This window comes from Dipodomys ordii, unplaced genomic scaffold (assembly GCF_000151885.1).
Source record: "Dipodomys ordii isolate 6190 unplaced genomic scaffold, Dord_2.0 Scaffold45, whole genome shotgun sequence".
NCBI lineage: Eukaryota > Metazoa > Chordata > Mammalia > Rodentia > Heteromyidae > Dipodomys > Dipodomys ordii.
The window spans coordinates 11,541,333-11,565,704 of record NW_012267261.1 but is presented as its reverse complement, the minus strand read 5'-3'; the positions used below and the strand labels follow the sequence as shown (position 1 = coordinate 11,565,704).

Below are 24,372 nucleotides of genomic sequence, written 5' to 3'. Positions count from 1 at the left end.
AGAGCGTCCCGCACGTCCCACACGTCCCGCGCGTCTCCCGCGCGTCACTCACACCCTATTGGCTCCGCCCTTTGCCCCGCCCTCCGGCGCCACCCGCAGCCTCCCCAGCCCGGGCCGGGTGACATTGAGTGCGCTGGCGCCACCGCACAGCGCGAGGTTCGGTGCGGACGGCGGAGGAGCAGGCGGCCATGGGCAGCTGGCGTGGCCTGCGACTGGCGGCGGGTGAGATGCAGGGCGGGCTGCGGGAGGGAAGGCCACCAGCGCGGCCGCTGGGGAGAGGGAGAAACCCGCGGTCCTCCAGACTCGGGAGTTGCTCTGCCTCCCCGTGCATCCCCTCCAGGGGACTCGGAATCTCACCCACTTCATGGAAGTGAGGGCAAAGCCAAGGCCGATCGAGCAGCTGCTGGCATGACCCTCGCACCTGCCTCTCCATCCACCTCCTCTCACCCACTTAAGGGACCCTTGAAGTCTCACTTCTGTTCCTCCTGGTCTACAGACACCCCCCCACCCGCTCCCTCCCCAGCTCAGTCCTTAGAACACCTGTTATTCTAGAACTTCGTCCTCACCTTCCTCACCCGTTACTCTACTCTTTCCCCCACTTCTCAATAATTCACTCTTGTGTAGAGAATCTGGGGTTTAACGTCTCACGAAATACTAGGGCTCGTTTTCCTAAGATATGGGACTATTACTTATAAGCAATCTGCAAGTCAGTGCTTTGAATTTCTTGGAAGAAAGCCTGATGAAAATGCAGGATCCATACCTTGTTTTCGAAGTAGGGGTTGTTTGTGGGGTAGGTATTTTAGGATTGACTTCTTTTCTGAGAAGCTAGCAGAATCTTGGCACCGCAGGGATTAAAAACTAAAAAGAGTATTTGCACTTGGACTTTTTGTGGATGTCAGGACAATTTGCTCTTTCGGCCACCATTCTGAGTTTTGTTGAGCTGTGATGATCTTTTGTTCCTTGGTACCAAATTATTAAAAAGTCATTTTTGAAGGAAGAATAACCCTAAACTTGGCTACTGAAATAATGCAAATGTATGTTGTAAATGTAAATGAAGCAATGCAAAAAAAAGTGAATGTAGAATTTTGATATACAGCCCCCCTAAAAAAGTTATACTTTGTGTCACAGTGGAAATACACTGGGAGACATGTCTGAACTGCAGAGGGTTAATCAGGTTATAGGTAAACCCCTGCATTAAAAAGAATAGTAAAGGGCTGGGAAGGTGGCTCAGTGGTAGAGTGCTTGCCTTGCATGCATGAGGCCCTGGGTTCGATTCCTCAGCACCACATAAGAAAAAAGCCGGAAGTGGTGCTGTGGCTCAAGTGGTAGAGCGCTGAGCTAAAGAGCTGAGGGACAGCACCTGGGCCCATAGTTCAGGCCCCACAACCGGACCCCCCCCAAAAAGAATAGTAAAGCCCTGTTAAAATTGTTGATTCATTTGATTTTATCTTTTCTGTACATTGTTATTAGGTGTAAGCTTTTCAGTAGAGTAAGTGAAGGAACCATTGCTTTGTAAAAAATAAAGAACTTCTAAGAGCAACTTTGTCTACTTGGAATTAAGACTGAAGGAGCTGATAAGTCTTTCCTACTTACTCTTCTTACCTTAGGCATCACAAATTCCAAAGCCTCTCTTCTTAAGCTTTCGGGGGTGTTTTACAACTTTACTATCAAGCACATAAACAAGTTAAAAAAAAAAAAACACCCATGGGCTGGGAAGGTGGCTCAGTGGTAGAGCACTTGCCCTGCATGCATGAGACCATGGATTAGATTCCTCAGCACCACATAAGGAAAAAGAAAAAAGCCAGAAGTGGTGCTGTGGCTCAAGTGGTAGAGCGCTAGCCTTGAGCTGAAGAGCTGAGGGACAGCACCAAGGCCCAGAGTTCAGGCCCCACGGCCGGACCCAAAAAACAAAAACAAAAAACAAAAAGCTGTATAATTTAAGAACAATTTATTTTATTTCAGGTAGAAAATATTAAATAGCACATTAAAGATGTTATATAAACAACTATGGTTTGTATTTTTGTTTGTTTGTTTGAACTTAGGGCTTCATATTAGGCAAGTACTCTACTACTTGAGCCATGACTCCCACCCTTTTTGCTACTGTTTTAGAGATAGGGTCTCTATTTTGTGCAGATTGGCCTGAACTGTATTGCTCCTATTTATACTTCCTGCTGTAGGGAGAATGACAAGCACACTCCACCAGGTCCAGCTTATTTTGTTAAAGATGTGGGACTCAAGAGTGTGTGTGTGTGTGTGTGTGTGTGTGTGTGTGTGTGTGTGTGTTCTGTGACTATTTTAGCAACTCTTTCCAAATGATTTGTGAATATCTTATGTTTCATGAGCAACTTCAAATGATTTGTCTTACCTTTTCCTATTTCACAGCTAAATACTTTCACATATTTATTTGATTGATTTCTTACAGCAGCTTTCTCAAGTAAGTCTTATTATCCCCTCTCCTTTTTATGAATGAAGAAATGTATGTCAAAGGGTTAAGTGATTTGTTCAAGACCACTTTGCCAGAAAATGTAAGAGCCGGGAATGGAGGTGGTGCCTTGTCTTCTGTGTCTGGAATTTGTGTTCTTTGCTATTGTTGAAGCTGCTCATTGGGATATTTGCCCAATTGAATCTTCTAATTGTGAATTTGAAAGGCCAAGAAATGAAGATTATTTTGGAAATGGGAATGTATGTACTTGTATGTAAATAGTTTTCAAGGAAGAAGACTGATTTGATAAGTAAACTCAACCAAAGGAATGATACATCAAATAGAAACATCATTTAGGCATACTTTACTTAAAGTATTATTTGCAATTAGATATTCTAGGTGATTAAGATTTCCGATACCAAAATGTAATCATTTGAGCAGTGTGCCTATACTTTTAATTACTTCCACTGGAAATATTGCTGTACTCCCTTAGCAAATAAAATGTAGGGTTTTATGAGTTTGAATTTTTTTATTGTTTTGTTGATGTAGATATAGATCTAAGGTTATTGCAGTGCTTGGACTTCACAGATGAGTGGTCTTGTGAAACTCTGAAAGTATATTCAGATTCTAATGATTATATACTGGTTTTATGAAGAGAGAGTATCCATAGTTTACATCTATTACTTAGAGAAAGGCATACAGATGTTTAGAAACTTAATACTGACTGATACATGTGGATTGTATGAGGGTAAAGACTGGATTTGTTTTTACTAAACCCTCAGCACTCTAGTTTATAGTAGATAGGCAAAAATTTTTTTTTCTTAATGGTAGAAGACTATGCAGTTAAAAGTTGAGCATTCAACACTTCCTTTCTTCTAAAAGTAGAAAAAAATTAAAAAGAATAAAGCAATGAAATCTTCCCACCATAAAACTAGTGTAAACTGATTTTTTTTCTGGTCGTGGGACTTGAACTCTGGGCTTGGGCGCTGTCCCTCAGCTCTTAAGCACTTGAGCCACAGTGCTACTTCCTGTTTTCTGGTGGTTTTTTGGAAATAAGAGATGCCCGGGCTGGTTTAGGACTACAATCCTCAGATCTCAGCCCCCTAAGTAACTATGATAACAGGCAAGAGTAAACTGATTTTTTTTTTAAAGTTATACTCCAGCCAGGCTCACTCCTGTAATTCTAGTTACTCAGGAAGCTGAGTCTGAGCATCTCAGTTCAAAACCAGTCCAGGCATAAAAGTCCATGAGACTCTTTATATACATTAAAGCCAGCTGGGCGACAGTGGCTCACTCATATAATCCAAGCTACTCAGGAGGCTGAGATCTGAGGATTGAGGTTTGAAGCCAGCAGGGGCAGAAAAGTCCCCCATGAGATTCTCATCTCCAATTAGCCACTCAAAAACCAGAAGTGGCACTGTGGCTCAAGTGGTAGAGCACTAGCCTGAGTAAAAAGAACATTAAGAACGGTGGCCTGGTCCTGAATTCAAGCGCTAGGAATGGCATCAAAAAAATGCCATAGTCCAGTCCTTTAATTTTTGCCTAGGAAATTTAAGACTTAAGAAGGGAATTGACTTATAAAGAAGGATCATATAGGTACAAAGCTGGCATATAACATATATCCTAGCTATCATTCTCATTTTATTTCTACCACATTCTAACCCTTCATTGTTCTTTTTTTTTTTTTTTTGTGCTCACGAACTAATCCTGAGATCATGCCCATTTAGTCACTCCCATATTTGACTTTGCTTATCACACTTCTCCAGGTCTGGCCTGGAGAAGTTTTCATTGAGCACATACTGTGTACTCTATACAAAAAGAAAGCTCAGAAATGAATGAACTGCTCTATATTAAATTCTAGATTACAGACCAGATTGTAAGTGCTGCTTCAGTAGCCTTGGCCTGTTCTTGCTGACATTGTGCACATCTTCCTAATTTAACAATTGGTGATACAGCATTGATAGCTTGAAATCTGCTATGGTGGCAGTTATTGGCAAACACTGTAAATCAGGGTTTCTCCACACTGGCTCCTTCCCAAGAACCAGTACACTACTGACTTCTAAAAAGTCCTGAAGGGTAGAATTATCAACCCAAAACTCCATTGAAACAGAAAGGGCACAAGTGACATTAGCAGAAGAGGGACAGTCTGGATTGTGTGAGGGAGGAAGGTCAACAGGAGAAGCTTGGATTACCTTGGCTTTTAATCTGATGGTGTTTTTTTTTTTTTAATATGTTTTGTGATTTTTTTTCCTAAATGAGGAATTTGAACCAGATGGATTTGGGGGGGGGAAATGTTTTCAAAAGATAAGTCATCCAAGAAACATCTTTGGAAAATTAACAAGGCTAAGTATGTACAAGATAAATTGTTGAAACCTTGTGAAAATATTACAATGGTCCATGTCTAAGGTGTTGGTGGGAATGACAAAGGAGTATATTTAAGAAGTGCCTTGAAGAAATTAGTAGTATGAATTTGACATTGGATAAAGATAAGACATAAAGTTTAGTATTTTGAGTGGGAAAGACAGCAAAACTTACCTACTGTCAGAAATATGAAAGTTAGGAAAGTAACGAGGAATACCCATACAGATTTATGTTGATTGGGCAGACAATTCACATTACTCTGTTGGGGGTGTTATTGAGTGATAGGTGATGATAAGACCTCTCAGTCAAAGACTTGAAGAGGTTAGAGGTAAAAATTTAGGAGCCATCAGAATAGAGCAGATTATTAAAAAAGAATAGCACAGTCCTTTCAGAGCAGCACAGAACTTGACTCGTGGAGGCCTGACATATTGAAAGTAACAGAAGGTGGCAAAGAAAATAGGAAAAAAAATGTTGGAGGGGAAGTAAGAGAACGTGGTGATTTAAGGGGGATTAGGTCCTTGTAGATCGATGACATCAGCCATATCAAATGGGCACAACAGTGAGAAGAGTGGAAGAAAATGGGCTAATGATGAGAGTCAAAAATGTACTCATAGGACTCCATAAGGATCATTAGCATTAGGACAATTTTAGTGAAGTGCTTGGGGAAGAAAGGTAGTAAAGCGGTAGAATGAAGGTGGTGCGACTATGCCACTTAGCCAATGACCTATGAAAAGGAAGATTCCTTTTAAAAAATTTTTTTATTTTTAGGATCTGTTGAAGATAAGTGAATGTTTTGCCTCATACTAATGGTTGTATACATTGGTTCAACCATTCTAGAAAACAATTTAAGATATATATGTAATGTTTGTATGCATAAATTTGTATTTATGCATATTTGTATACACATTTATGAATAAGCTTTAAGAGAGTCTATTTTTTAATGCTCCACTTACAGGATTTTGTTCAAAGAAAATAATTAGAAATTCCATCAAAAAATCATAGCCTCAGCTACTAGGAGGCAGAGGCAAGAGGTTATTTGAACTGAAGATCAACTTGGACAAAAGAGCAAGATCCCATTTCAAAAACAAACAAAAGCTGGGCTTTAGTAGTTCATGCCTGTAATCCTAATTGCTCAGGAGATCTGAGGAGTACAGTTCGAAGGCAGCCGGGACAGGAAAGTCTGTGAGACTCTTATCTTCAATTAACCACCAAAAAAAAAAACAAAAAACAAAACTAGTTTTGAATGAAAAAGCTGTGGAACAGTGCCCATACCCTTAGTTTAAGCCCCAATACACACACACACACACACACACACACACACACACACACACACACAAAGTGGTTATCATCACTATATATGATAGTAAAAAACAGGAAACAAAAATCCAGGTGTGATTAAATTCAGGTTACATCCATGTGTTGGATGTTATAAAGTTATCAAAAGTATTTTAAATTACCAAGAATAATATGCATGTCATAAGCAAAGTATTATGTGATTGTGAAAATTGTAGGTTATGTATAGACATAGGAAAAAAGTCTGGAAAGAAAGAATATTAAGTTGTTATCCCTAGATGTTCATCTGTGTGCCTTTATTTTTCTATACTGTTAGTGTGTGTACTAGCCACGGAGCTTGAACTCAGGGCCTGGCACCATCCCTGAGCTTCGTTTTGCTCAAAGCTAGCACTCTACCACTTGGGCCCTAGCACTACTGGCTTTTAATGAGTAGTTTGTAGGAGATAAGAGTCTTATGGACTTTGTTGCCTGGGCTGGCTTCAAACTGTGATCCTCAGATCTCAGCCACATGAATAGGATTACAGGCATGAGCCACCAGCACCCAGCTGTTGTCCTTTTCTTAGCATCCATATTTTCCATAATGAGCAAGACATTTATAATTTCAAGGATTTGTTTTTGTTTTTGTTGTCCTTTTTCTTTTTCAACAGGATGGTGAAAAGGAAAAAGACAGTGGAAAGTAAGGAAGTGCAGTTGTGATCTTTTAGTGATCTTTGGGGAATGGTAGGTGGAAGGGCTTACCAATTCCAAGCCTGCCAGGGAAGGATGAAAAAACAGATGGAGAGCCTGTTTCTTTCACAAAACTAAAGTCAGAAGAATTAATAGCCACTATTTTGGCAGTGGGCTGGGAACTAATAAGAGGAAAAAGGATTACTAAACAGTGGCCCCAAATAGTTCTACCACCAAATATTAGTAGAATTGTAAACTTCCATTTGCATAACTTTATCCTTAACTTAAAAAGTGGCTTGGCTCCAAAATTTTATTTTTAAACCAATTTTATTTTTGTACTCAAGGGTGTTTTTCCTCAACATAAAGACAATGTTACAAATGGCAATTTATAAAACTCAGTGTTAGTCTGTTTCATTTTTCCTCCTGTTACCTGTTTTTGTGCCAGCCCTAGGACTTGAACTCAAAGCCTAGGCTCTGCCCCTGAGCTTTTTTGCTCAAATCTAGTGCAATACCACTTCCTGGTGGTTAATTTGACATGAGACAAAGTTTTCAAAGACTTTCCTGCCTGAGCTGGCTTTCAAATCATGATCCTCAGATCCTAGCCTCCTGGGTCTCCAGGATTATAGGCATGAGCCGCTAGTGCCCGGCCTTCTTACTGCTTTAACATCAGTTGGGTCTTCCCTGTAACTACCGCTATCCTGCTTCCTTTGTGTCATCATCCTGAACTATAGTATTGGGATGCCACCTAAAAAGGATTCCATGTCCCGGTCTTCCCCCTCCTACTGTTTAACCTCATGCTACCTTCACCTCAGACTTTCACTGCTTTCTGTGCTCAAGATTTGTCTTCCTAAACCACCACTGTTACTAGTCTGCTTCAGCAAAGCCTTTTGGGAGGATGTGGCAAGATTGTGGAGGAGTACAGTTGGCCACAGTACCAAGAACCACAATGAGTTGTGCCAACATTGTCACTTAGCTTTAGAGTCCCCCTAGAATATCAGCCTGGTGTCAGTAACATGACAGCTTGATTGTGAGTGTTGGTAGCCCAGTAGAAAGATCCAGATACAGGCCAGATCAGTGTTGAGGCTAGGAATAATCTGTCCCTTGTCAGAATGGGCACATTTCCTGCTATGCTCCAGCTCTCTTTTCCTGTCCCATTCCAGACGCATACTGGCACGCAAGCATGAGCAAAATTTTTATATAGATACCAACAATTTTTGTATTATCAATATCTTTTTTTTTTTTTTTGGTCATGGGGCTTGAACTCTGGACTTGAACGCTGTCCCTCAGCTCTTCAGCTCAAGGCTAGCACTCTACCACTTGAGTCACTGCGCCACTTCTGGTTTTCTGAGTGGTTTATTGGAGATAAGAGTCTCACGGACTTTTCTGCCTGGGCTGGCTTTGAACCGTGATCCTCAGATCTCAGCCTCCTGAGTGGCTAGGATTACAGGTGTGAGCCACCAGCGCCTGGCTTCAATGTCTTTTAAGTATATAACTAAGTACACATATTTTAAAAATACATTTGTTTTAGAATAATTGTAATTTACAGAATAGTTGCACATGAATACAGAGTTCTGTATACCCCTCATTCAAATGTTAACATTTTACCTATCTGTGATATAACACAGGTACGTTACTATAAACTATAAAGTGACTTGTTTTATTCCATTTTCCATTATTCTCTTTTCTGTTCCAGGATCTCATTTGCATTATGTTGTTATGTCTCCTTAGTTTCTTCTGCTCCATACAGTTCAGAACTTTTTATTTTCATGACCTTGACAGTTTTGAAGAATACTGACTAGGTGTTTTATAAAATGCCTATTTGGGTTTGTATGATATTTTCCATGATCAGATGTATGGGATTTGGAGAATAACTAGCACAGAAGTAAAGTGTCTTTCTGTACGTATCATATTAAGTGTGCATGAGATCCACCCAACTTATGTATGACTAGTGATTCAAACCTTTTAACTTAGTTTCTCCAAATAAAGTTACTATTTTTCCCCTTTTCATATTCTAGTCTTTGAGAGCAAGTGACTAACCTGAGAATTAACATATATTTGGAGTTCTGTTGTTGTTGTTGTTACTTAAATAAAGAAAATCTGTCCTTTCTCTCCACTTATTCATTTATTCTGTTGCTGTTAGTATGGGCTTATTTTTTTACTTTCTTTTTTAAATTACTCCATTTTAGGTTCTTTTATATCATTCGGCCTGTCTCTACACGCCCACCTTTTGATGGGGAATACCTCATCTTCTGTCACTAAAAGATGATCTAGGCTCCTGTTGTTTTTCTCTTTGCCTCGGGGTAGATCAGCCATTTCTCCTCAAGTAAACTGGTTCCTTTTATTGGAAAATGGTATTTAGAAACCAAGACCTAGAATTAGGTGTAATCATCGATTCTGAGGTGTCACTGATTCTCAGCCTTTCCAGTGGCTAAAACTAGGTACTATGTATATATAAGTTCCCCTTCTTAGTTGATGTTTTAAAGCTTATGTGTGTCAAAGTTCTTTGTAATGTAAATTTTTTAGAGTTTTAACAAATTTCTTTTAAGTAAATATTGACAAACTTCATAGCTAGTAAGTTATTACTTGCAATAGAGCTGACAATGGATCTTGACACCAGATTAAGGAACACTAAATCAGAAAATCTAAAGGTCCTTTTTCCAGTATTCATTTACCATCACTGATTCCCAGAGATTTGTCACGTTGCACATTGCATTGTGCCTGTTATCTCCTGGAATCCTCTGGGATTTATATGACTCAAAAGAGTCCGATAAAAAGCATCCCCACTCCCCACCCTGGGAGCTAGTACTTGAACCATCTGCATCTAGCCAACCCACTGATTTTCAAACAGCTTGTCCCTAGATAAGCAGTTGAGAACTTCTACTCTTAAAAGTAACCAGCCACTTGTTAGAACCTTAGATGCCGTTTTGAATCTTCATCTCAGCTTCCTGCTAGGACTCTGGGGACACAGAACTGGTCAGCTAGGGACAGACTACAAGTGCAGCCAGAGGGTTAAAGGGCTGTTTTCTTTCGGTTTGTATGTTTTTAATTGTGATCCATCAGATGGTGGAAAATTTCAGTTTTAGATGTCTGGGGCAATTTGTTCTATCTCCTTGAAATAGAAAAAGAAAATCTTAATAATACTAATGTTTGTTTATCTTTTCATTATGCTATAATTATAAAACTCAAGAGCACATCAAGTACTCCATGCTTGCTTGTTTTTAGTGATAAATTTTTATTAAAATTGTTTTTACATTGGCCTCTGAGGTTTATAATTACATCATATTTGTATATGTTTTAATCAGTGTTTATACATTAGGGAAGTAAGAGTAAGGGGCATATAGTATGAAGTTGGGGTAAGAAAGGGTTAGGGGATAGTTTCTGTCAAGACAGTTTCTACTGTTTTCAGCCCCCTAATTCTCCACACACTTCTTTCCCAGATTCTACTTATCTACCTGCCTACGTGCTTCTGTGCAGTCTCTGTGGCCTCTGTGTGGTCCCTAGAACCACTTCAGGGCATTTTGCTGTTTGGAATATTCTTACACCAGATAGCTGCAAAGCTTAGTCCCTTGCTTCTTTCAAAAGCAACATTCTTAAAGAGACTTTTCTATCAAAAGCAACATTCTTAAAGAGACTTTTCTATCAACTTTAAGATTTCGTGTGTGTGTGTGTGTGTGTGTGTGTGTATGTATGTGTATATGTATATACTGACATATGCACACTTCATACCCCCCCTTTTTTGGGGGGGTCCGGTCATGGGACCTGAACTCTGGGCCTGGACGCAGTCCCTCAGCTCTTCACCTCAAGGCTAGCACTCTACCACTTGAGCCACAATGACACTTCCGGCTTTTTTTTTTCTGCTTATGTGGTGCTGAGGAATCAAACCCAGGGCCTCAAGCATGCAAGGCAAGCACTCTACCACTGAGCTACCTTCCCAGACCCTTCACATCCCCTATTATTTTTTCTCACCCTTGCATGAACTTAGTATAATACATACATATACACACATGCGAATGCACACGTGCGCATGCACACACACACACACACACACACACACACACACATACTCCATAGCAGTATCTAAGTCCTACTGACCTAGATTTTTATCCATTCTGTGCATTTTCAGCTTTATTATTACCTAAACTGAATAGTCTATTTTTCTCTGTTCTCCTAAATAACCTCTGTTCTGTTGTTGTCTCTTGATCTGCCTTTGTTCTAATTATGATGGATAGAAAAGTTCAGTTACCAAGGAAACAGTTATTGATTCTGTCTCTGTTTTCTGTTTAGAGAGCAGCTAGCAGACAGTTAACCTTGCTTCTTTCTAAGTGCCTGCCAAAGAGAAGAAATGGGACAACAAGGCCGTGTGCCTGGCTCATACTAACAAGGCGTTCTTTAGGGAAGAGGCAAAGTCCCAAAGATGATATTTTAGTGATGGTTTGACCACATTATAAATACACTGGATGCCATTGAACTAACTGCACACTTAAAATAATAATATTGATAGTTTTTCTTATCTGTATACATTAGTACAGGGGGCTTCATTGTGACATTTACACACATATATACAATGTATCCCAACCTCTTCTTTTTCTTTTTCTTATTTTTTTATTGTTATTACAAAGGTGATGCACAGAGCCACTCTCTCTTCTTTTTTTTCTTTTCTTCTTGTTTTTTGGCCAGTCCTGGGGCTTGAACTCAGGACCTGAGCACTGTCCCTGAGCTTCTTTTGCTCAAGGCTAGCACTCTACAACTTAAGCCACAGCACCATTTCTGGCATTTTCTGTTTATGTGGTGCTGAGGAGTCAAACCCAGGGCTGCATGCATGCTAGGCAAGCACTCTACCACTGAGCCACCTTCCCAGCCCACTCTCTCTTCTTAAAAACAAAAAACAAGAAAAAGACAATGACCACATTCTTCTTTGTAAGCCTTTCCCCTCTCCTGCTGATATTCACCTACCTCAAGTTGGTATATTTTTATGTTATACATATTTTACCACAATTTAAGGCAGAAGAAAACCTATGATTCTCGTCTAGTCTCAAATACAGATTTCTAACAAACCTAATAACAATTTCAGCAAGCAAGCAGAGCCAGCTTAAGGCCCTGAGTCCAAATCCTGACAACTGAGAAGAGAGAAATTCACAAATTCCCTACATGTACTCCAAACTGTCAATTAAGAGTAGGTGGACTAGTGTGTTGTGTCTTAACAGATAGGCATACCATATTCATTATAGTCATAGGAAATATATATCCTATCACAGATGTCAAATATATGTATATGAGAATAAGAACTATAAAAATTTTTATCTTAGCCCGGTGCCGGTGGCTCACACCTGAAATCCTAGCTACTCAGGAGGCTGAGATCTGAGGATCTCAGTCCAAAGCCAGCCTGGGTAGGAAAGTATGTGAGACTCTTATCTCCAATAAACCACTAGAAAACTGAAAGTGGTGCTGTGGCTTAAGCAGTAGAGCACTTGCTTTGAGCTGAAGAGCACAGGGATAGGGCCCAAGCCCAGAGTTCAAGCCCCATGACCAACAACAACAACAAAAATTATTCTCCAGAACTATTGAAGAACTTCAAAGGCTTTTCCCATGTTCTCACAACTGTGCAATTACTTCTATCAGAAGTTTGGGCCACCTTCAGGGTAAAGTTGAGAAGTACTCTGGAAGTGTTTGAAGATTTGTATTTTAAGTAATGTTAGAAATTGAACCAAATCTTCAGTGTCTGTGTTTCAAGTATCTCAGCAGACAGTCCCATGTTTGTTTTTCCATTTAACCCTTAACTCAGCCTTCTGCAGTAATTATTGCACTTATCCCTGTGGAATTGGGTTTGCACTCAGGGCCTGTTTATGCAAACTAGGCAAGCACTTTTCCATGTGAGTCACACCTCCACCCCTACATTATTACATGTAAAATGAGAAACAAGCTAAAAGCAACTGTAAACCTGTTACCCCTAAATGGCACCAATGTTTTGGTTACATAGAAAACAAAAATAAGGCCTTCGGAATAAATCATACTGCAGGTAACCAGCAGTCATTGCACAGTTAGAGAGAGGTGCCAACTTCAGTATCATCAAGATAAACACCTCTGAAAATCCATTTCTAGATAAAACTAAAACATTACCAAAATTGTCAAAAAAAAACAATTTTTTTTTCAGAACTCTGAAAACAATCAGAGGTGTACAGTGATCTGAGGGGCATTTATTCAAGAAAAATGACCAAACTATGTTAGGAATAGCTAGTTTGTTTGTTTGTTTTTTCAGGTTCTGGGGCTTGGACTCAGGGCCTAGGCACTGCCCCTAATCCTCTCTGTGCTCAAGACTAGCACTCTACCATTTGAGCCATAACACCACTTCAGGCTTTTTCTGTTTATATGGTACTGAGGAATCAAGCCCAGGGCTTCATGCATGCTAGGCAAGCACTCTAACACTAAGCCACATTCCCAGCTCAGGAATAGCAAGTCTTAAGTAGTTTTAAAACCTGAGCTTTTAACCTGGGGCCCAAACTTCAGGAGTTTCACGTGTCAGGGCTGGCCAATTACTTCTATCTGCCAAATAAAGAGACAGGGTAAAGGGCAGAGAAATACTTACTACCTTTTAGCCATCTTCAAGGGTACAGACATTTGCTTTAAGCTAAATAGGGAGAATTGAGGATAGGGAGTGAGAACATATGTAATGTTAAAACAGTCCCAAGGTTATATCTGGACTCTTGACAGTATGTTTCAGGGCTGGCCAAGGGAGACCTTGTTACAAGTCATTGCCTGTAGTATCCTGCCTTCCGACATGGCTTTAAAGAGACTGCAAGACAAAAGACATACATACAAAATGGAATGTGGGATGCCTAGCCTTTATCCTGCTCCAAGTTAACATGTGGTTTCTAAGTAGGGTGATTGTTTCTCAGCTAAAATAAAATAAGTTTTTAAGTGCCTCTTATTTTTAACTTGCATCATTCCCATCTTCTCTTAGCTTCTTAGTAGCCTTGACTGACAGCTTCAGAATCACAGAAGTTACTAAGACCAGTGACTTAGTTTAGCTTAGTAACTACTTAGAAGGGTTTGGAGAAAGAATAATAAGTTTGAAGCTCCCCACTCCCCCAAATCCCATACACTTGTTACTGTTTTTATTTTTTATTTGTCTGGCCAATCTCAGACACAGACACCCACCACCACCACCCTTCCTCATCCACACAGATAAGTCTTCACTTGATTCTGTACAAACAACTTGTTCCCTGAGGCATTTGTTCAAAATTACCAGCAGTATTGTTTAATATATCTTGGAGAAGGTGGTAATAAATAGGTGAGTCAGACAAGAAGCAGATGAAACATTTAAAAGGGAGACGGGAAATGTGATGCCCATTGTGATATGTGAAAAGCCCTCACATGTCTGGTCAGGAATATGTGCAAGATTGTTCACATTGCTTCAGGAAAGACCAGAGAACTTAAAAAAAAAAACTCCTGATTCATGTTATTTCTGCATTGATTCTGGTGTGCTGCACATAAGCAAAAACTATAGATAGGAATACATCACAAGTTAAAATGCAAGAGTTAGGTGCGTGTCGGTAGCTCATATCTGTAATCCTGGCTACTCAAGAGGCTGAGATCTGAGGATCATGGTTGGTTTAAAGCCAGTCCAGGCTGGAAAGTCCACGAGATACTTATTTCCAATTAACCACCAGAAAACTGAAAGTGGTGCTGTGGTTTAGGTAGAGTGCTAGCCTTGAGTGAAAAAATTCAGGGATAGTTTAGGCCCTGAGTTCCAGCCACACACACACACACACACACACACACACACACACACACAAATATGCAAGAGTTCATTGTACTACTTTCACATGGAAGATTACCTATGGAGGTTGCAAGGAAATCATCTCATTAATTTGAAAACATACAAATAATAGAAACACTTTACATATCTCTTATCTTCTTGTATCTTAGACTAACCAAATCATGTGGTAAGAATACTACAATTTTGTAACCCCTAATGATGGTGAAATAATGGAGCAATGGGGGGGGAGCCTTGCTGATAAAAATATTAGATGATGAAGAATTTTATAAGGACTAAATCAGGCTGATAGCACCTCCTGTCAAATTTAATATCACTAAATGAAACAAAATTGCTATGCAGGTCTTGATATAGTACAATAGGAAGTAAGTACACAGTATACCACTTGTACCTTGCTAAGAAACTAAAACTTTTGTTTGTGTGGTTTTGAGATATGGTCTCACTATATTTCTTAGGCTGGCCTTGAACTCATTTAAGGTAGCCCTTCTTAGTCTTCCAAATACTGGCATTACAGATGTGTGTCACCAGACCTGGCTTTCTAACTTGATTATATCAAGCACCAAAGTTGTGTTCTAAGAAGTAGAGGAGTAAGAAGAATATGTTAGAGTACATCATGGAGATGCGTCCAGCAAAATCCAAAGTAACAGAAACTATAGGACTTAGGGTCCTAATTTCTTCAGCAAATGGATATAAAAATTTAAAGGATTTAAAGAAACTCAGGAAACACCAACCATATTTAGTGTATACAGTAGTTAGAATATTTTTTTTTCCAGTCCTGGGGCTTGAACTGAGGGCCTGGACACTGTCCCTGAGCTTCTTTGTGCTCAAGGCCAGCACTCTACCACTTGAGCCACAGCACTGCTTCCAGCTTTTTCTGTTTATGTGGTACTGAAGAATCGAACCCAGGGCTTCATGCATGCTAGGCAAGCACTCTACCACTAAGCTACATTCCCTAGAATAATATTTTTTAAAAATGAGCCTATTTCAGAAATTCATTGTTAGTATGATTTGATCATATTGTGCTGAAGTTCAGGATATACCTTTTGTTATATTAATGGCATTCTGGAATATAATTTGGAAAGTTAAATTTTGGGACAATTTTTATGGAAGAATTAATGTTTGGGATTCATGTTAAAATAGTCCATTAAGGGACAGGGGGTAGTTATATTTAGATAAAACAATATTGCCTAAATATTGATAATTGTTGAAACTGGATGATGGTTATATAGAGATTTAAAATACTCTGAATTTAAATTTTAAAAATAAACTATATATTCACATATAAACAGATTATCTTAAAGCTATATATTAAAAGTATAATAGGCATATAGCTTTATATACTTATATGTAAATATAAGTATACATGGTGACTTGATTTATACTAAACAGCCTAGATGCCATAGTATATAGTGCTACCACCAGATTAATTGTTATCATGTCAAGATATGTGAGGAATACATACCATACAATTTACTGCTACTACAATGTTAGTATTGCACATTTCTAACTTTCTAAGAGCAAAGCATTTATATTTTATAGCAGTACTAAACATAGTACTTAAGTGGTTAAATAGTTACATATCCTACATTCCACAGTTCATTTATTTTTTGTGTATATATGTGTGTGCTGGTCCTAAGGCTTAAACTCAGGACTTGGGTGTTGTCCCTGAGCTTTTTTGCTTCGGGTTAGCACTCTATCACTTGAGCCAGAATCTTCACAGGTTTTCCTACCTGGAGTAGCTTTGAACAGTGATCATCAGATCTCAGGCTCCTGAAGAGCTATGATTACAGACATGAGCCACTGGTGCCCAGCTGAAATATCTTATATATTGTATAGTACAGTAATTTTAACCAAATTAATTTTTTTATTTTGCAAATGAACTGATTTTTATAAGTATAAAACTTGAAGATGTTTCTCATCTTGGAAAACATATGAAATATTCTCTCTCTGAAACAATTTTTTTCTCTTTTCTAGGAAATTGTTTCCAGTTATATGAACGAAATGCTTCCTCTGCTATAAGGTTTACCAGAAACTCTGAACTCAAGGGGTTCAATGGATTTTGCACCAAACCACAGGAAAGTCCCAAAGCTACAACCAGTAAGTTTATTGCTTTTTTCCAATTATGTACAGAGTGGAAAATCAAGAATGTATCTAAACATGTAATAGTCCAGGAATGATAAATAATTTGTTAGGTCTACTTGATATTACAGCTAGAAGAAATGAGGCTTATAATGAGTATGATGTGCTAATATAGAAGATGTTTATTTCATTAATGGAAAAAGCAGGGTACAACATTTTATATTGTGTTTAAGCATAAGCATCACACACACACACACACACAGACACACACAGACACAAGCTCATGGGGATAAAACTAAGGTGCATACCAAAGTTAAAACTTAATAGTTATGTGATAGTAGAATTGTGGATAGCACTTTTTTCATATGTATACTTCTGAATCATCTTTAAGGAAAAAGAAGCTATAAAGCCATTATAAGACAATTGACAAGACTTTCAGACATAGTAGTACTATTTCTGTACTTGTAAACTTCTTGTTTTGCCTTTGGTTCTTTCTGTATTGTTTTTCCTGGTGACTTTTCTGTTCCTTTTGGCTGTTTTCTAACTAAATGGAAGCAAAGGTGTGGTGGAAAAGAATGGGGAAGGAGATGGTCTTTCTGGAAGAGGGACGTAGGCATTGGGTAAAACTAAGTTGAGATTATCTAACATCTCCTCTAACACGAATGTTCTGTAATTCCCTCTTTTTTTTTTTTTTTACTCTTTGCATGACTTTTCCTTTTTTTCAAAAGATTCTTTGTCCATTACAGTCTGCGGTTTGGTACTTTTCCTGTTCACCTGCCTCCTTGGCTTTTTCCATTTCCTTCTGCTACCGCTTTCTGCTGTCTGATTTCCTGAACTATGTCCCACAGCTCAACCTTGGCCTTCTCTCTACTTATCACTTAACTAACAGGACCTACTCGGATGACATGAATTCCATTTAGACTGGAATGGTATTTGTGTTCATTCCTTTCCTAACTGGTCCTCTTCATAATATCTTACCTAAGAGGACTGCTATTATTTTAATCTTCTGAGTTTGAGGTTCTTTGTGATTTTTTTAACCTTAACTTAATCAGTCTTCTAGTTATCCTTAGACTGACCTCTTCTCTCTTCCTATTGCTACACCTTTGATTCAGAACACATCGCCTCACCCTTGTGTTATAGGTCCTGTCTGAACTTTTCCTTCTTTTATTTGATTCATTGTGCAAATTAAACAGTATCTGCTTTCTTGATTCAAAATGTATTTCCCTAAACAGGTCCAAACTCCTTAGGTTGGTGTTCCAGGTTTCTTTAGTCTAACCTTACAACCTTTTCTTATTCTATCCACATTAGGAAGCTCTTCACTCTCCCGTCTTAGTTTCTCTGTACCTACCATCTGCTCATGGTGTTCTTTCACATTTCAGCCACTAGCATTTATATTAGGGCTTTTATTTTTCTTTAGTGCCCATTGGAAAAACAAGGCACTTTTAAGAAATTCTGTTCAGCTAGGCGCCAGTGGTTCAAGCCTGTAATCCCAACTACTCAGGAGGCTGAGATCTGAGGACCACAGTTCAAAGCCAGCCTAGGCAGGAAAAGTCTGTGAGACTCTTACCTCCGATAAACCACTCAGAAAACCAGAAGTGGCACTGTGGCTCAAGTGGTAGAGTGCTAGCCTTGAGCTAAAGAGCTCAGAGACAGCACCCAGGCCCAGAGTTCAAGTCCCATGTCTGACAAAAAAAAGAAATTCTGTTCAAATAAATCTTTAGCTCAAACTTTTACAGTGTTTCTGTTTAATAAATGGCTGAAAAGTACAAGTAGCACGTTTTTGTTGTGCAGTTTGCATGTTACAATCTCAAGTAAGATCTTGTCTGGTTTCTCTTACAGACATGTACAGCCACAGAGTGCCATTACACAAACCCACGGATTGGGAGAAGAAGATCCTAATATGGTCAGGTCGCTTCAAAAAGGCAGATGAAATCCCAGAGACTATCTCGTGAGTGCTGAGCTTAGGTTGTAAGCTGCTTTCCTTTCTCACCCATCTACTTTAAGAAAAAAACAGTGTGCCCCTGAGTTCTGTTTAAATGTTTTGTCTTTGGGAAGTACCCAGAACAAAAACTGCTGGAAAACCTCTTCATCCTGGGCTGGGATGTAGCTCAGCGGCAAAGCGCTTGCCTAGCAAGTGCAACGTCCTGGGTTCGATCCCCAGTACCAAAAAAAAGAAAAGACAAAAAAAAAAAGTTAAAAAAAAACCTCTTCATCCTATGTTATATAGTGACTAGTGAACAGCTGTCAGACATTCCCCAGCCCAGCTGTGCTTTTGTTTGATCTCCTACCTTCAGAAATGTGACTGAACAGGATGTTTGCTTTTTTTTTTTTTTAGCTTTGGGGTGGCACCTCTATTCAAGGCTTGAGCATGAATATCTCAGTGCATCCTCTGTGGTTGGCTCTCAGACCATCCCAAAGGCCTATGTGTTAAGAGGGGAAAAAAAAGCTTGGTTTCCAAGCTGGTGCTATTGGGAGATGTTAGAAACATAAAGGGAAGGGCTTTGGGTCCTTATAGAGGCCTAATCTCATTCTCTTTTTCTCCTTTGCTTCCTATGAGGTGAGAAGTTTTGTTCCCCCACATGCTGCTGCCACGTTCTGCCTCACCACTGGCAAAAAAAAAAAATGGTCTGAAAGCTGAACCAAAATAATCTCTGTGTGTGTCTGTCTGTTTCCCTTCTGAAATATTACCCAGACTGGCCTCAAATTCAAATCTTCCTGCCGCAGCTTCCTGAGTGCTAGGATAACAGGCATGTGCCACTAGCCCCAGTAACCTTTTCTAAGTTGATTGTTCCAGGTATTAGTTATAAGTGATGGAAGCCTGACAAACACCGTAACATATTCCCATTCTAGAATTCAGAAAAAATGCCTCTTGCCACCAACATCCATAAACCAAGTATTGGCTAGGATTTGACTTTTTCATTATTTGGAAATGATGGTTACAGTTTCCTCCAACCCTGAGTTTCTCAACCTTAGCAATATTGAATGTTCTTTGTTCTGGAGGACTATCTTGTGTATTGGAGGATGGTTAGCAGCATTCCTGGCCTCTGCCTCTACCCTCTAAGATGCCAGCACCACTCTCAGAGTGTTGACAAGAATATCTCCAGGCAATACCAAGTGTTCCCTCCACCCCAAGGAGGGCAGTGATCACCCCCACAGAAGCAGTGCTTCCGGCTCATGCTAAAGAACTGATTGACTGGCATCTTGGACAGGAGGGGTCTGAGAAGGAGAAACTACTCCCCACTCCCACCCCACATCATCCTACTCCAATAAGGAGTTTATCTCTTTAGATCTGTCTTGTCTTGTTGTGATGGAGTTGTGAACACATTTCATCTTCCCCGTGTTGCTATAAGGTCCCGCCTTCTTTTTTCTTTTATAAACACCATTCCACTCCTGGCTGAGGAGGCACAGCTTTTAATAACCTCTCGTGGCCACATTGTATTATTAGGTTTGAGATGCTTGACGCTGCAAAGAACAAAGTCCGCGTGAAGGTCAGCTATCTAATGATTGCGCTGACAGTGGCAGGATGCATCGCGATGGTTATTGAGGGCAAGAAGGTGAGAGTGGGCCCTCATGTCTGCATGTTCTCCATGGAGCAAGGGGTGAAAGCAAGGGTGACCCTTGTGTTGAGAAGAGGAAGCCACTTTTTGTGTTAAAACTGCCAGGACACAAGTGAGACAGAGCAGGACAAACCTGAGATATTATGCCTGGGGATAATAACAAGAAGGACTGATTGTTTATTGTAAAGTAAAAAGTGTTATCACCTCTACATAATAAATAAAATGAAAAAGAAATATGACACTCACATATTTAATAACCACAGATTTATTTACTCTCACTATCAGTCCCTTAATCATGGTGAACATTCTTTGTGTGTGTGATGGTACTGGAGTTTGAGCTCAGTTCCTCATGCTTGCTAGGCAAGTGCTCTACCATTGACTAAAATGTCTAGCCCTCAGTGAGCATTCTTATTATTGGCTTTTTTTTTGTATTAATTTTAAAATATCAATAATTTACTTACCTAAATGTTGTTTTTATTAAAAGAACATATTTAAAATCTTTAATAGTAGCTTTTTAGCTTTCCTTTTTAAGAATATGCATACATTTTTCACAATTTTGAATCTAAGCCGTAAAAGAACACATGCAACTGATACAATGACAAACACAAACACCACCTACATAGCCACTTCTAGTCTACAACTTATTTATTATTACTATTACTGGGGCTTGAACTGAGGGTTTGCACAGGGTAGGTGGCACTCAGCCATATGACCCATGCCCTAGCTTTATATGCTGAGCAATGGTTCTTTAAAGCTCCACAAAACTGGGCCATATGTTTTAAGGACAGTAGTTCCTGAGCAGTATACAGGAATGCAAGTTCAGAAACTTAATGAATATTATAATTGGGGCTGGGAAGGTGGGTGGTAGAGTGCTTGCCTTGCATGCATAAGGCCTTGGGTTCGATTCCTCAGCACCACATAAGCAGAAAAGGCCGGAAGTAGCACTGTGAGTCAAGAGTGCTTGCCTTGAGCTGAAGAGCTGAGGGACAGTGCACAGGCCCAGAGTTCAAGCCCCATGATCGACAAAAAGAAAAAAGAAAAGAAAAAGAAAATTTGCCCAAAGCCACATCTCCCTAATGGTAGAACCACAATTTGAACCTAGATGTCTATCTAATATATAAGTAGACTTGACCCTGTCTCTGAGTGCTTACCATGTAAGCAGGAACTGCAAACTACTCACCATAACCCTAACAACCTGAAAGGTAGAGTCTTTTATTACCATAATTCATAAAGGAGCAACTGGAATTAGAAACATTCAAGAATTCTCCCCAAATTCACATAGCTAGTGAATAGTGAGATAAAAACTCAAGTGTTCGTATTATCAAACTTCATGCTGTATTTAGTATTAGTATTAAGACAAACATTTCTTTTAATTCCATCTCTAATCGGAAATTAAAAAGATTCTGCTTCACACAGATTCTTAACTAATCTCCCTATTCCCAGTGACTTGAGTAAAAGGAAATAAACTTTTGGCTGTCTTTAGAGTCTTGCAGTTCTCATAGGAGTACAAAGGGGCAAGTATGCTGACCTGGGTGAGGTTCTCTTAAACCTCTGTTCCTGTTTCTCTCACTGACTTCTCATCCATGACACTCAAACTGAAACCTACAGAAGCCGGTGGACAGGACACAGGGGTTTCTCGAATTCTGAGGAATTTGTGTTGCTTTTGTATACTCAGTTTTTCTTGCTGAGTTGAAAACTCCATGAGTTAGTTCTTCCCCTAGGTTCTAATGTCATCTGAAGATATAATTTGTGTACCTTGGAGAACTCCTTTCCTGTCTGTACCATGCAATTGTAGCATTGTATCTTCTGTGGAATTGCATTTCCAAAAAGTTGACAAATGCTATTAGAATGAACTTTTGAACTTAATATTTCCCTTTTTGTTTTTGGTGTCAGTCCTAAGGCATGAACTCAGGGCTTGGGTATTGTCCCTTAGCTCTTCACTCGGGACTAGCACTTGATGTCCACTTTCAGCTTTTGGTGGCTAATGGGAAATAGAGTCTCATGGACTTTTCTGACTGCGCTGGCTTTTAACCTTGATCCTTAGATCTTGGCCTCCTGAATGGTAAAGGATTACAAGCATGGTACTGGGCTTGAACTTAATGCAGTTTGGAAGAGAGATTATTGTTTTTCCTTACCATCAAGTTCCCATTTCCATTCTCTTCTTCACATTGCATGTGAAATGACAAAAGACATAAGAAAATACCAAGCTGTATGGTTGTTAGATTCACTTAGTTGACATAAAAATTTTCTTACTGGCTGTTCATGTAGGCTTCATAGAAAGCAGAGGGAAGCAAGGGAAGAGCATGGGTGCTTCCTCTGCTACTGTTTGTTCAGAGGGTGGAGCTGTGGGATAGACACTGCTGGAAGTCATCAGTGCTAATATTTTGGGAATCTGGGATTTCCAAAGTTGAATGTTTAAGAGAGAAGGAACTAGAGGACATGAAAGCAAACATGAGTTGGGAAGGCAAGAGTGAAAGGAGCAAAAAGGGATGGAGATGGAAATGAGAAGACATCTAAAATAAAGCAGAATGGAAGAGAAGGGAGGAAACCAAGTAGAAGGGGAAAAGAGGGTGATATGTGTGCTTCTCTCTTGTGCTTCATTTGGCTGCTGTACTCACCTATGCAAATCTGTTTCAACTTTAGGCTGTCAAAAGAAATGAGTCTTTAACAAGGTTGAACTTGGAAAAGAAAGCTCGTCTGAGAGAGGAAGCAGCAGCTATAAAGGACAAAGCAGAGTAGCAGAAGTGTCTGTGTTGGCTGGATTTGAAAATCCAGGGATAATGTTACAGCAACAAGCCTGTATTAAAAAAAGAGGGTGTGGTACAAGGATTCACTTCATAAATGTTTTGCACAAACGTTCACCATTTTCCTATTTCTGCTAGAAGAACAAATAAATTTTCTTAAAGAATGACTTGTTTATATTTTGTGACTTTCAAGTAAAATATAATCTAGCTTTTTGAGAAAGTAAGTTGAAAATGAGTCAACTTACTTCAACTTTATAATGCTTCTGAAGAGAACCAGGTATCATTTTACATTTATTCACATTGCCAAAATGAGGCCAAAGTAGTTTCTAGTTCTTTTGTTTTCTGTTTATTTCTGAAGGGATAAGGAAGGCCACCTGAGTACACTGCCTGGATAGCTCTTAGAAAGGTAGCCTTCCAAATGCCAAAGTACTTGTAGGAAAGGCTGACTCCCGAAAGAGCCCTGAAAAGCAGCCAGACCACACTGTAGCTTGAAGCTTACTAGCAGAGCAGATGGAAACTATGAGAACAGGTCTTGAAATGTCTTGGCAACAATAAGGGAGGAGTCTGGCTGGGATTTTTTTGACTTACAAATCATAGCATCACAAAGTTGCTTAAGGCCAGCAGTGACATAGTTGTATGGCTTAGATCACAGTTGACCCTTTTCTTGCTGAGAAACTACATTTTTCATTTAGGAACAAAATCCCATTTTTTCTTAGTGTTGGAAGCTAAGCATTTATGCTTAGTATGTATCTCTTTTAGTTTTGGCTTTGTGCTATCAAGTTGTCTCATTCAAGTATAGATGCTATTTCCATTGTCAACTTTTGATTTATTCTTATATGTCTCATTAGTATTAATGGATAACAAGTCCCAGCCATCCAAACATGCTAGTTTTGAGTTACAAGTGATTTAAATGGAATATTCTGCAGCTATTTGGAAAATTTAATAAATCATCCAGCAAAATATAACACTAGCTATAGTCTCATGATGATGATGGTAAAATATAACACTAGCTATAGTCTCATGATGATGATGTTAATGGCAGTGTCTACACTTGAGTCATTTGTTCTTAGCTCTTTAGGTATCAAGTTCGATTTTTATCACTTGCAAATTTATTATCAAAAAGCATGTTTTACATTAATAATCCTTGTTATTTTGGGACCCTTCAGCTAGTGTTTTGAATATGGGAAAATTTTAATGGGGTACTTCTTTTATGTAAGCATAAACTAATAACATTTTACCTATTAAAGAAAACACTCTAATATTGTATCTTGTAGATTTATTGGAATAAAAATGTTTCATTAAACCAAATTTCATGATTGTTGTCAAGCACCAATAATTTGCATTGCCAAGTACCACTAATTTGTGCAATCATTTCTTATTTTTATCATTCTGTTTTCAGTAACATACAGAGTATACCTCTTCATAGGTTAAATATAAACTTCTTGGCTATAATTTTAGACTTGTTCCTAACTGATC

At 39.1% G+C, this 24,372-nt stretch overlaps 1 protein-coding gene across 1 annotated transcript; it reads left to right on the top strand.

Annotated features, from left to right (window-relative positions):
* Positions 1-114: 114 nt before the first annotated feature.
* Fam162a (family with sequence similarity 162, member A) lies at positions 115-22,981 on the top strand. The gene is made up of 5 exons (XM_013019497.1): positions 115-222; positions 16,491-16,613; positions 18,435-18,543; positions 20,041-20,149; positions 22,796-22,981. Exons 1-5 carry the CDS (start codon positions 189-191, stop codon positions 22,889-22,891), a joined length of 471 nt encoding a protein of 156 aa, XP_012874951.1. The 5' UTR covers positions 115-188; the 3' UTR covers positions 22,892-22,981.
* Positions 22,982-24,372: the final 1,391 nt, after the last annotated feature.